Source organism: Neofelis nebulosa, chromosome 11 (genome assembly GCF_028018385.1).
Source record: "Neofelis nebulosa isolate mNeoNeb1 chromosome 11, mNeoNeb1.pri, whole genome shotgun sequence".
Lineage (NCBI taxonomy): Eukaryota > Metazoa > Chordata > Mammalia > Carnivora > Felidae > Neofelis > Neofelis nebulosa.
The window spans coordinates 27,459,251-27,472,250 of NC_080792.1; the positions used below are offsets into that span (position 1 = coordinate 27,459,251).

The window sequence follows — 13,000 nt, forward strand, 5'->3', positions numbered from 1 at the left end:
AAGAATCACTGTTAATTTTGTTGGGTGTGATAATGGCATTGTACGGTAATATAAGAAAATGTCCTTTTTTATTTTTACTCTTTCAGTGTTTATTTTGAGAGGGGGGAGAGAGAGAGAGAGAGAGAGAGAGCGAGAGAGCACATGAATAGGAGAGGGACAGAGACAGAGAGGGAGAATCCCAAGCAGGCTCTGCACTGTCAATGCAGAGCCTGATGTGGGGCTTGAACTCACAAACCGTGAGATCACAACCTGAGCCGATAATCAAGAGTCAGATACTTAACTGACTGAGCCACTCAGACGTGCCGAAAATGTCCTTTTCACAAAGATGTATAATAAAATATATTTGTGAGAAGTAACATGACAATCTGGAATATACTTTAAAACATTGCAGCAAAATGAGGGAGGGGGCAAGAATAGATTATATCAATCAGGCAAGATGTTAGTTACTGAAACTGGGAAATGGTGCTTTTTCCTCTTCTTTAGTGTCTGGAGTTTTTCATACTAAAAAGTTTTTTTAGAGCCCAGCATTGCTCAAGGACAGATCCAAAAGAACATATCTTTTTTAATTAAAAAATTTTTTAATGTTTATTTATTTTTGAGAGAGACAGAGTGAGCAGGAGAGAGGCAGAGAGACAGAGGGAGACACAGAATGTGAAGCGGGCTCTAGGCTCCAAGCTGTCAGCACAGAGCCCGATGCGGCACTGGAACTTGGGAAGGGCGAGATCATGACCTGAGCCGAAGCCTGACCCTTAACTGACGGAGCCCACCAGGCACCCCTGGATCCAAAGGTACGTTGTAATGATGCAAGCAAAGCCCAAAAGCATGTGTGTATTTGCCATTTGCCATAATGAGGGGCAGTTCTTTTGGAAAAGCCCTTCTAAGCTTCTTTAATTTTTGATTGTCTTTTTTTTTTTTCTTCTCAGACCATTTTATGTGGGGTTTAACGAAAATGATCACCTCAGGGGACCTGTGGCAGCACAGAAACTTCCTCAACAAAACCCTAGATGTTCACTGGCAGTAGAAGTTTCTCTATCCCTCTAGAAAATGTGTAGGTCTCCCCAGGGGGCACAGACGGTCCCGGAGTCATGCACGAAGCTTCAGTTTCCACACACCCTCCCCAGCTGACTTCCACAGTCACCCTGGGACATGAGGAATGTGGTTATGACCAACCCCACTGCAAACAGCTGAAGCAACAGAGGTCCTTTCTCGGAGGCATTTCGCAATCGTTTATTTGAATGATAGTTCTCTGTTTGGACTCCACTGTAATATTTGTATATAAATGCCTCTATCATGAAAACATAAGATGCTGATCACCTTACACATTAGTGCAGTCTTATAAATTTGAGGGGAGGTGGAGCCAGGCTGAAATTAGGAATATACTTAAAATAACAGATTCCACATGAATGTCATCATCTCTTTTCAGTGACTTCTTTGGGAGCCTAGATGACCAGCATGCACAACAGCACGCACAACATTCATCTTTGAATGTAGAAACACAAATGGATGGGGTGGGGGTGGGGGAACAGTGTCACAAGTCCCAGCTCTGTTGCAGATTTGCTGTTGACTTTGGGTGGATTGACCTTCCTTGACCTTGGACCCTACCTGCAAATGGGAAGAACAACATTTCCTTATCTGTCTCCTGTTTTACCTGCCTCAAAAGAGATAATGTATGTGAAAATATTCTTGGGACTATAAAGGAATTAGAGTTATTTTTTAAATATACTCTCCAAGTAGATAGTTTTTCCCTAGTCAACATCTCTTATTTCCCAATTCTACTTCTAGAATTGTTCTTTAACCACTCTGGGATACAGCTTGAATAAAACACTCAGAGAGTAGATTATATTTTCAATTAGAGATTATTTAGCTTCCTATTTACTATGTAACATTAAAGGTTTTCCTCCTAATTTAAAAAAAGTTTGATTTTAATACTGTTAAAGTATAAACATATTATTTCTGGAATATTCCTGAGTCCTAAAGATTTTAGCATTGTATTCGTTCTCTGCCAAAGCCCTGCATAAGTACAGTAAATAATTTGGCTTTAAACTCAAAATGTCCATTGAAATTTTTTTTTATGTTTATTTCTTTTTGAGACAGGGACAGAAAGAGACAGAGCATGAGTGGGGGAGGGGCAGAGAGAGAAGGAGACACAGAATCTGAAGCAGGCTCCAGGCTCTGAGCTGTCAGCACAGAGCCTGACATGGGTCATGAACCCACGAACCATGAGGTCATAACCTGAGCTGAAGTCGGACACTTAACCAACTGAGCCACCCGGGCACCCTTCAAAATGTCCATTTTAAGTATTGCTAGTGGTAGGCCTGGCTTATGTTCCTTCTTTTAAGGCAGATTCTTTCATGGTACAGATAGCAAGGACTGAGGCCTTGACCAAGAAAGACTTCAGATTAATCTTCCAGGGCTGGAACCAAACGTTGAGACTTTGCCCCAATTGGGCAATATAACGTCTTCATCTGTACTCAGTGTCTCATGGAAATGCATTTAAAATGTACTAAGAGCGGCGCCTGGGTGGCGCAGTCGGTTAAGCGTCTGACTTCAGCCAGGTCACGATCTCGCGGTCCGTGAGTTCGAGCCCCGCGTCAGGCTCTGGGCTGATGGCTCGGAGCCTGGAGCCTGTTTCCGATTCTGTGTCTCCCTCTCTCTCTGCCCCTCCCCCGTTCATGCTCTGTCTCTCTCTGTCCCAAAAATAAAATAAAAAATGTTGAAAAAAAAATTTTTTAATGTACTAAGATCTCTTACCATGGCAGGTTAGAAGCTGCTAAGACAAACACGAGATCTTCTGAGCGAGCCAGCCCGTCCATCTGCACCAGTAACTCTGTCTTCATCCGGAGGCTTCCTTCATGTTCTCCCCTACAGAGAGACACAGAGGTGAGGTTCTCCCAGGACAGAGTCTTTGCTTCCAGGACAAGAGTGGCACTCACAACATTGATTCAGTGCCTGTAGAACAGGTTCCCTGCCTCATTCCCGGGAGCCACTCGTAGGAGAGTTGAAGGAAACGAGTAGTTTGGTATTATTTTCACATAGAGAGTGAGAGAAAGGAAGTAAATGAATATAATGACGACATTGAAAAGAAAACCAAATATTGGCAATGAACTAGAAAATAACTAAAGGGCAGATAGTACTACTAATCGATTGAACGCAGCCGGGCTGGGTCTCTCTGTAGTAGTATTATTTGCCCTTTGTAAAGACAGATAATTGAGAATAATCCTTTCGTTTATACAGCAGGCATGAAAGTGCTTTTATACACCATAGTTCTTTTCATATAATTTATGGATATAATCTGTTGAAGAAGAGAGATAAGCTACTGCATTGAATCTGTTTCATTCTCTTCTAATAAGAGGCACGATAATGACACGGAGAGTATGTTTTCCTTGCACAGCCTGCTGGGGCTGTCTGCTGTGCAGATTCACCCTCTAAGCCCCACCTCCACCACAGCCAAAGACCCTCCCGCCATGAAGGAGCTCACTACAGGACCTAACAATCTAAACTGGCTCTGAATCCGGACTATATTCAGCAGGCTCTCCTTCCTCTTCACTTGTACAGACTGAGTTAAAAGGACAGAAAATGCCTTTCTTGGACAACACGACATTCAACTTCTCCTCTCTGGGCATGTGTAGTGGCAGCATCAGTTAGGTATGTGTTTTTGTTAAGAACTGTACCACTCACTGTCAAACTACCTTTTCCCAAGAGAAAGGACAGTCTCACAGTATAGTTATGTATTTATTTAGCATTTACCCATACTTATTCTTTTCATATGACCCAGGAAGTTCTCAGAGCACCTGCCTTTATTCCCTGACTCTAGTTTTAGGGGTCAAGTTCCAGGCAAGGAAGCTGCCATTCAGTGTAAAACTCGGAGTACAGTCAAAGGCAGGAGATAAAGCTTCCAATTTAGCCATTCAAAGCTGTGGGAAACCCTGGGGACGGAGACTGACAAAGTGAATGTAAGAACGAGTGCACAGTTCACTCTGGTAGGGCAGGCCAGGTGGGCTGGGTCTTTGCAGACAGAATGACCACTAAGGTGGTCTCGTGGGTGCCTATCCAGGTACCGGTGCATGTCTGCCCCTGTCAGGTCCTGTATAGAGAGGCAGAGCATCTAGCCTGAGGCTGACAAGCACCCATGAAGCCATGGAAATTGTCCCATTGACCTCAATGCCATCAATCCCATGCATCCTGGGTGTATCTTAATGGTTGCTTTTCCCTGTTAGGAAAATGATTTTCAAGAAATAAAATTTCATAAATTATAGTTGTACTTCCAAGAAGCTAAGTATTTGCCTTTTATCACTATTAGTTCTGCCTTGATGATGGACCGTGAGAGGCCATTAATAAATGCCGCTGTGTTGAGATTTCCCAGAGACCTGTTTTTCCAAGCCAGGTTTAGTAAGAAGTTCCAAAGAAGAATACTTCTGATGAAGACAGAAAGAGTTTCTTAAAACACACACACACACACACACACACACACACACACACAAGGCTCACTGTAGTCTGAGATGTGTTCTTTCCTGCTGGGGATGTCAGTGGACACTTAATCTTTAGAGGTAACATATGTGACATATTTAAAATCAGACAGGCTGACCCACCACCTGATGTCACAGAAAAGTGGTGGCTTCCCTGGCCTCACACACTTTGTCGAGGGCTACCTCTTGGGACTTGGCCTTTGCAGCCCCATTCCCCACAGGCAGCCCCTCTGGCTCCAGAGGAGGTGGTCACGAGCAGCTATTTTGAGCCAGCAAGACCGTTATGGCAGCCTGGGATCGTGGGGCTGGGTGATCTTCAGGCCTGAAAACCACTCTGCGGGGAAAGGGGGAAGGGAGGATGACATTTCCTCCGGTTATAAAAACTACTTAAATCAGCTATTCAGTTAACAGGATCTAATTTAAAGACCTTTCCATGTGTCTGCAGAAAATTTGTGGGCTTATTAATAGGCTCATTCTGCTGGTAAATGTCGATGGGCTTCCGACCATCAAACACACTTACAAGAGGGGAGAAGTGATGACCGAAAAAAAAAAACCCTGTCTGTTACCCAGGAGCCGTGCCTCTCTGACTCATCACTGACTCCAACTCGTCCAGGAAGATGGTGGAGGGGGCGTGATAGCGGGCGAGTTCAAATAACACCTGGGTGGGAGAGAAGCAACCACATGTTCAAATTCATATAGTTAAGTTAAAGTTCTCAGATGCTCCCAGAGATTAAGAGCTTAGAATGGCTGTAATGTTAAGTATTTATGCTGCACTCTGTTCTTTCCTAATAACTTTATAATCATTACTCCTTAGCACAACCCCATGGGTTTGGACGGTCCAATTATTTCCATTTATCACTTGACAAAATTAGAGCCAGAGAGAGTTAGTGGTTAGTTCAAGGTTACTAATCATAAATGGGAGAGCTTAAGCTACAACTCAATACCTGAGCTCTAGTTGGTTAGTTAGCCCCCGAGACTCCCTGCCAATAACATGTTCCGTATGGACAAAAAAGCCTTGGAATATGTAAAGTCATTTAATGGTTTTCCCTCAACCTTTCAGGACAATGAGAGAGGGTCATTCTCAGAAGGAAGAATTGTAGGGGAAGAATACAGTTCCAGTTATGGGTAACAAGAAGAATTTTGCCCCTTTCTGCTCCCCAAATTACTCCACGGGGTCCTTATACCACTCCAAACACTGTTGTTTGGTAGGTTCAGGTACTTTGAGGGAATTTAAGGCAAATCCCAATTGAATAAAATGTTCCATTCCAGAATAAAATATTATAGACTGAACAAGAACAGGAAAACAGCCAGCAAAAGAACAGACATATAAAAACAAAATAAAGAGCTCTAAAGGGAGATGTGGTAGTGATGAAAAGAGTATAAAAAACTAAAGCTTTTTTTTTTTAACCTTGAAACTGATCTCTTGAGCATCGTATACAATTCTTCACTGGTTGATCAGAGAAAGCAGTAGAGACTTAGAAAAGAATAGAGGTTCTTTAATAGGCAAAGGGGATTTATTCTCCATGTCACTTAGCACTAGCAAAGTATCACAGAACAAATCAGAGGAGAAGAGCCCAGAAAAGGCCAGATTGTGTTTTCCTGGGTAGTGGCAGGTTACCCCTTGCCGCTCTCCCCGTCACTGAGTGGGAAGTCCCTCACTTTCACCACTGCTTGTACGTGTGGTGCACCCATGCTCATGAGCAAGTATTTTCCTTTCACAGAATCCTGTTTCATTCAGCCAAGACAGTTGGCTCAGCCTAATGAACTGAGAGAACAGTGTCAACACCGAGACACTCATCATGAATGCCTTTTAGACACGATAGCGACGCGCTTATTGGAAGCAAGCAACTTGTTTTCCTTGTCACAAAAAGAAAAGCCCAATACAGCTGATATTAAGGGTGATTACAATAGCAGCAATGTACCCAATGAAAAGTGGAATATCAGAACTCTTTAATAGAACCATACATGTTTTTAAGGTGCTCCCCAAGGTGCAGAGAGACCAAGGGGCCCTATGAGACCAAACACCCAGTTGGAAGGAGAACCGCATCCGGACCCTGTGTCTCCATATTGACCATACCACTGCTCTTCCCACTGCCAAAGAATATATAGAACTCCAGGTAAGTGCGCTGGAAGCATTAGTCCAAAATTTTCAAAAGTACTTGGAGGAAGTTAAATCATACAACTAGGGGTGGGGGTGGGGGAGGGTGTTGAAAGATGTAAGCACCAACAGGTGTGTGCATTTGCTAAAGAGACCACTCAACTATTCAATAGCATCAATTCCTAGGAGGCATGAACATTAGGAGGGGAGGGAGGAACATAACCCAAGGGTTCCCTATAAATAACTCTTTAATTGGAATAGGAAGAGAAACAAATGGTAGGAAAGCTTCTCTGATGTAGAGGAAGGTCCTGAAGGGTTCTCTTTATCTGAAAGCTTCATAGTAAAGATTTTGACAGCATGACCAAGATTTTCCAGGTGAGGATCCTTCCAAGAGCTCAGAAAAGAATTTCTGAGACGATAGAGGATGAGATCCCTCAAGGTTAGGAGAGGTTATCTGTTTTCCCTTTGAATTATTTTTTTTAAATATCCAAAATCAAAAGTGCATTTCACAGAAAAAAAAGGAAATACAAATATCTTCTAAACCTATAAAAAGATGCTCAAGTTCATTCAGAGTTAAATGCATATTTGAGCACTGAAATATTAATTTCACTATCAGATTGGCAAAGATTTTTTTATTATTTTTAAAGATTTTTTTAAATGCTAATTTATTTTTGAGAGAGAGCACAAGCAGGGGAGGGGCAGAGAGAGAGGGGAACAGAGGGTCCAAAGTAGGCTCCTTGCCGTCAGCACAGAGTACGACTCGGGGCTCAGGCTCACGAAACACGAGATCGTGACCCGAGCCGAAGTCGGACGCTTAACTGACTGAGCCACCCAGGTGCCCCAAAGATTTCTAAATTTGGGTGCTACACAGTGTTGGCCAGGGTGGGGGAAGCAAACAGCACACCATTTATGGGTGTAGAAGCTGGTGCAACCCTGTTGTCAGGCAATTTGGCAATCAGTGATCTTTCATTCTCTCTGACCTAACACTTCTACTTAAGAGAAATCATCTTACACTACTATATACGCAAGGACATGGATATGGTAATTGTCTGCTGTAGCTTTGTTCATGATAGCAGGAGGCTAGAAACAACCTAACTGTTGTTTACATTAGAAATAGCCATTAAGAAGAGACTGGTTAAATACATTTTGCAATGAACATTCCATGCAATGAAATCTGATACAGACTCATAAAAGAACATGTTCTGTCTATAATAGTGTGGAACAATATTCAAGTTATATTGGTAAGTGTGAACAAAAACAAAAGTTATAGAAGGATATGTGTAGTACGTTCCTACTGACATTTAGTAAAGAAGGAAGATAGAGATGCAGTTATTGGTATTTATATAAATATGATAAATGTTCTGGAAGGCTGCACTAGCAAATGTAGCAGTGGCCCCTGGGGAGAAGGTTCAGGGGTCTATATGCCCTTTTGTATCTTTTTTTTTTTTTTCAAAAATACGAATTATTTTTAAAATATATTGGAAAGGAGGGGGAGAAATTGAGGAAGGAATCATTTCCTCACCCCTAGAATTTTAACAAAATAATTCTGAAGTAGAAGAAAACTTAGGTTAAATAAAATGCTCACACAGAATAGAGAGTTCTTGTTAAGTGACTTTTCTGGCTATCCCGCATGAAACAAGACGATTCTTTTAGTAGTTTCAATCTTTGTTAAGGATATTCACAAAATATTTGAATTTGTTCTTCTGTCTAAGGAAGTCCTGTCCAGAGAATATAATGTAATCTTTCTTTGAGCATCTTGCAGTGTTTTGTGCGCATAGCTGTAAACACCACTTTTTCATGACAGGAGATGAATCTAAACTGAGTCTGGGGGCATCTTCTAAGAGTTTTTAGTGTTCCGCAGCAAATAGAAATGGAATGTTAAAAAAAAAAAATCTTCGGGGGCGCCTGGGTTAGCATCTGACTTCGACTCAGGTCATGATCTCATGGTTCATTAGTTCGAGCCCCACGTCCTGCTCTGTGCTGACAGCTCAGAGCTGGAGGCTGCTTTGGATTCTGTGTCTCCCTCTCTGTCTCCTGCTCAAGCTCTGTCTCTCTCTGTCTCTCAAAAATAAATAAACATTGAAAAAAATAACTATTATATATGAGAATACTATTTAGGAGAAAATTCAGACCAGAGAAAGAGGTCTAGAAATAACAGAGATGGCAAAATAAGCTGACAAAAAAAAAAAAAAAAAAAAAAAAAAAAAAAAAATCTTCAGGCTGATGATTTTATAGTTAGTTGGATTTCAGCTCATTGAAATCAAGCTAACTAGAATCACATGGAACCCCAAAATTTAGGAACAGGTGAGTTCAAACCCTATCTTTGGACCTGGCACTAAGTTAGACTCAAAGAACAAAGAAACAGATGTCAACATGGATTTCCACAAATTACAATCGCGATGGGGTGATAAGAATTCATAGGGGCCCCTGGGTGCCTCAGTTGGTTGAGCCTCTGACTCTGGATTTTGGCTCAGGTCATGATCTCACGGTTTATGAGATCAAAGCTGCATCGGGCCCTGTGCTTACCGAATGGAGCCTGCTTGGGATTCTTTCTCTCTGTCTCTCTCTCTGCCCCCTCCCCTGCTCATTCAAAGGAAGAATTTATAAAAACTTACACATTTGAAGTAACTTGAGAAAAGTATCAAAGTAATAAATAATAGGTTATTTTAGGTAAATCAATCCTATAAAAATATTCTATTATGACTTCCAAGTAAGCCATAATATTTTGAAAATAAGTCATCTAAGGGAATGTAACCTAAGCAAAATATTTTAGAGTAAATTTCTTTTCAGAAAATTTATAGTATTTACATTTACTTAGTATCGATTACTTGCCAGTCATTCTACAGAATTCAATAGTTTAACAGGATTTCTGAGAAGGACCCACTTTACATTGAGGAGTAAATCATAAACAGGTGTTCTCATAAGATAACTGGGAAGTATAGTAAAAAATGTTACATTATATTTTCTATAAAATATACTTTCTATTTGTCTCCTAAGGAGAGAAAAAACTCTAAGGCTATGGGGCACTGTGGAGGAAAGTTGCTCAGACCATCTGAAAGAATAATTGTCTTAAATTTCTTGATTCTTTGAGTATGTAGTGTAGGGACTTGCAGACAGTAGCAGCCTCTCAAACGTTAACTGAATATACCGCACATGCTTAATAATAAATGCTTCTTGAATGAAGAAAAAAATATTCCACTTCATAAACAACCTTTTCCCCAGATTCCATTCCTAAGCTACATGAATCACAAAAGGACCATTGGTCAAATTCCCAAAGGAAAGGACATCATGTTTTGCTCACGGGGACAGGATTAATATCCACCTATGATAGTCAATCAATCCATCTTCTGGGTTTTTAGTAATCAAGATCCGGGATAAATTCTAACATATAAATCACTTAAACAAATAAGCTCTAACATCATTTTGTACCACTGTATTGGCTGGCATTTATTCTGAAAAAACAAAATCAGGAATTCCTACCCGAACAAGTTTTTCTGAATCCCCTCTCCATTTGCTGACAATGGTAGACGCAGAAATGTTAAAGAAGGTTGTTTTGCACTCCGTGGCCACAGCTTTGGCCAGTAAAGTCTTCCCTGTACCTAGAGACACATGGGGATGAATTGTGAGCAACACTTGAACTCCATTCCTCTGCTAACAGATAGAAGTCAGTGTCACAAGAAGTCGGTGAAAAAGGAGATGGTTACCTAGAGGTCATTAGCCCCAGTGCTGAATGAGGACAGGACAAGTCGTCATCCACACACACACTTAATATCAAGACCCAGACAGAAAGATTCCTTTACCTGGAGGGCCATAGAGCAGCAGTCCTTTCCAGGGGGAGAGAATTCCTGTAAACAGCTGTGGGTACTATGGAAACAAGGAACAAAGAAGAGGTTTGGTATCCGTATGTCAGCCTACACACCCTTAGCGCAATCGAATGAAGCCAGAGTGAAACACAGCACAATTCAGAGAGTCAGCCTTTTTTTAAGGCTGGCTGCTTCTATTTACATCATATTTATCCCAGGTTGACTTTCACACTTGATAGGAATGCGTGGCTTAATATTTGTGGCTTTTTACAAGAGCAGTTTTGTTTTGTTTTGTTTTGTTTTGTTTTGTTTTGTTTTAAGGAAAAGAAAGGCATACGTGGGTATTTTTCTTCTCCATTACAATAGTTATTGCCTACATACATAACATCATTTCCCCCAGGGGTCTATATACAGGGTATTTGGCAATCTTTTGAATGTTGTGAACAGGGAGTGCCCTTTAAGATAAACACCAGAACCGACAAAGGTGTGTGCGAATTAGGCATGAAGCTATGGTGAAGCCTGATTTAGAAGCTGGGAACCTTGGTGCTGAATGCATTATGAGACACTGACTCCAAACAGGACATACATGAACTTCAGTGATTCTCTCCCGTTAGTTCAAATTCAGACAATCTGGAGCATAGGTAGAGTTGACAGAGAACAAGGAAGAAGGAAAAACAGTAGTATGATTATAACTAGCTATTAGTTTCTTGCTGATGCTAATGCCAAAATCTCGATGTCATCACATACAGAGCTTATGATACTATGGAGATAACACATCCAGAGAGTTTCAATGAGAGGTCCTATCCTTTCCAGAAGACTTGTACTGTAGAGCCATTCAGAGGAAAGGGTGAATAAATTTCCACTAGTTCTGAATACCAGCATATTTTTACTCCCATGTCAGAACACAGAAAGAAAGAGAGGGGAAAGACATTCCAAATTCATTGATTTTTGTCTCATTAGAATAGAAGCAGCCAAAAATCAGGGGCTGCATGGGCTCAGTGGTAATAATAAGTAGGTTATTCAATACAATAAATTTGTTATCTTCACTGGGGAAGATCACAGAAAATGGCCGCAAATTATCTGCAGCTCCTCCCACCACTTGAATCTGGACTTGGCCTTGTGACTTTGGCCAATGAGACATCAGCAAGTAGAAGAGACATGGGAGATGCTGTTGGATTGGGACCTGCCCTTTCTTGCTTCTGTCTGGGAACCCTCTGTCACCATGGGAACAAGACTCGGTCTGCCTGCCGGAGGATGAGAGGCACGTGGAGAAGTCTCAGTCGTTCTGTTTATTCCAGCTTTCCCAGCCACCCTGGCTGATGCCCCAGATGTGGGAGTGAGCCCAGCCAGTATCATGTGGCAAAGAGATGAGCTGGCCCTGCTGGGCCCAGCCCAAACGGCATACCCCCTCAGGCGCACATAAGTAAGTGATTGTTGTTTTCTAAGGTGTGAAGTTTTGGGTGGTCTGTTTTACAGCCAGAGCTATGTGGTACACTGACCTTCTCAGTACCACAGTTGTAAACCCACCATGGAAAGTCCTGGTTTTCTATTTTCTTTCCTGTTTAGTGAACCACTCTGCACAAAGACTTGTCAGGAATAAGCAATGAGCACAACATGATGGCTTTCCTGCTGGTGCCCTGGAAGGGGCTGTCTAGTCCTTACAACCGGTCAAAGCAAAACCCCAGGTGATGTGGGTATTGGGGAGGGTAGGCGGTAAGATGTATAGAAGCAAAGTGAGAGGCCCTCTCTTACAGGAGGTATTTCTGCTATAATACGTATATTTTTAGGGAGGCAGGCTAATTTGAACCTATCTATAGCAACTGGCAAGTCATATATATTAGAGTCTTAGATCTTAAATGATCACTTGAACAGACACCTGCCTTGAACCAATATGTAACATGATTCCAAATTGCCTACAACGGACTGGGCCTTGGTACTCCATCGTTTAACCAAATACTGTGACACAGGCAAAAAGTTAACTTGATGGCAGAAAAACATCCTGTCCTCTTCCTGATGGGTGCATGACATACAGTTTGTCCAATGGATAATGAACAGAAATACCCCCACGAGGCTTCCCATCCTTACCCTTATAGGATACACGACAGCTTCTTTGACTAACTGCTTGGCTGCATCGAGTCCAATAATGTCATTCCACTTTACGTTTGGACTATGGAGATAAATGTCCTGCAATGCACATTTGATCATTTTGTTAAAGCTAGTGTTTTCCTCCACAGCTGTAATAAACACAGGAGCAGCAGAATACTTGACTTACAATAGGATGGAAAGGTGATAAAAACTTTTCATGTTAGATATACGTATATATACATATTGTAATTATGGGCTAGCTCACTAAATGGATGCCATGAACATATTCAGTGATTTTTCCCTGAAGAAGATATTGGTGATACAATATGGTACTTTTAAGAGGGGAAAAAAAATCTCCTAACGATGGACTATACCTGTCTTCAGTTAATAGCAAACCATGCTGATTTACGGCTGTAATCAAAGAGGCTACAGAATATGCCTTCAAATTACATTGGCTTTTACTGCAAAACATAGTTCCTAGACAGTGCCTGGCTCCCCTCGCTCCTTGATCTCTCAAACGCTTTCTTAATTTGTGGCCTAAGAGAGAT

General features: G+C 41.6%; 1 protein-coding gene and 1 long non-coding RNA gene across 3 annotated transcripts in view; one reads left to right on the forward strand and one right to left on the reverse strand.

The window, feature by feature from the left end:
• KATNAL2 (katanin catalytic subunit A1 like 2) overlaps positions 1-13,000 on the reverse strand; it is a 68,428-nt gene that overhangs the window by 14,625 nt on the left and 40,803 nt on the right. For both annotated transcript variants that reach the window (XM_058692196.1, XM_058692197.1), the window contains exons 9-13: positions 12,453-12,551; positions 10,365-10,428; positions 10,045-10,163; positions 5,033-5,124; positions 2,752-2,862 (exon numbers count right to left, since the gene is read on the reverse strand). In XM_058692196.1, coding sequence (XP_058548179.1) covers positions 2,752-2,862; positions 5,033-5,124; positions 10,045-10,163; positions 10,365-10,428; positions 12,453-12,551 — 485 coding nt within the window. The remainder of the gene's footprint in view (positions 1-2,751; positions 2,863-5,032; positions 5,125-10,044; positions 10,164-10,364; positions 10,429-12,452; positions 12,552-13,000) is intronic.
• Positions 165-12,654, forward strand: LOC131490121 (uncharacterized). The gene is made up of 6 exons (XR_009250952.1): positions 165-788; positions 2,760-2,880; positions 6,443-6,583; positions 11,454-11,790; positions 11,934-12,052; positions 12,602-12,654. It is a non-coding gene; the product is annotated as an uncharacterized LOC131490121 (long non-coding RNA).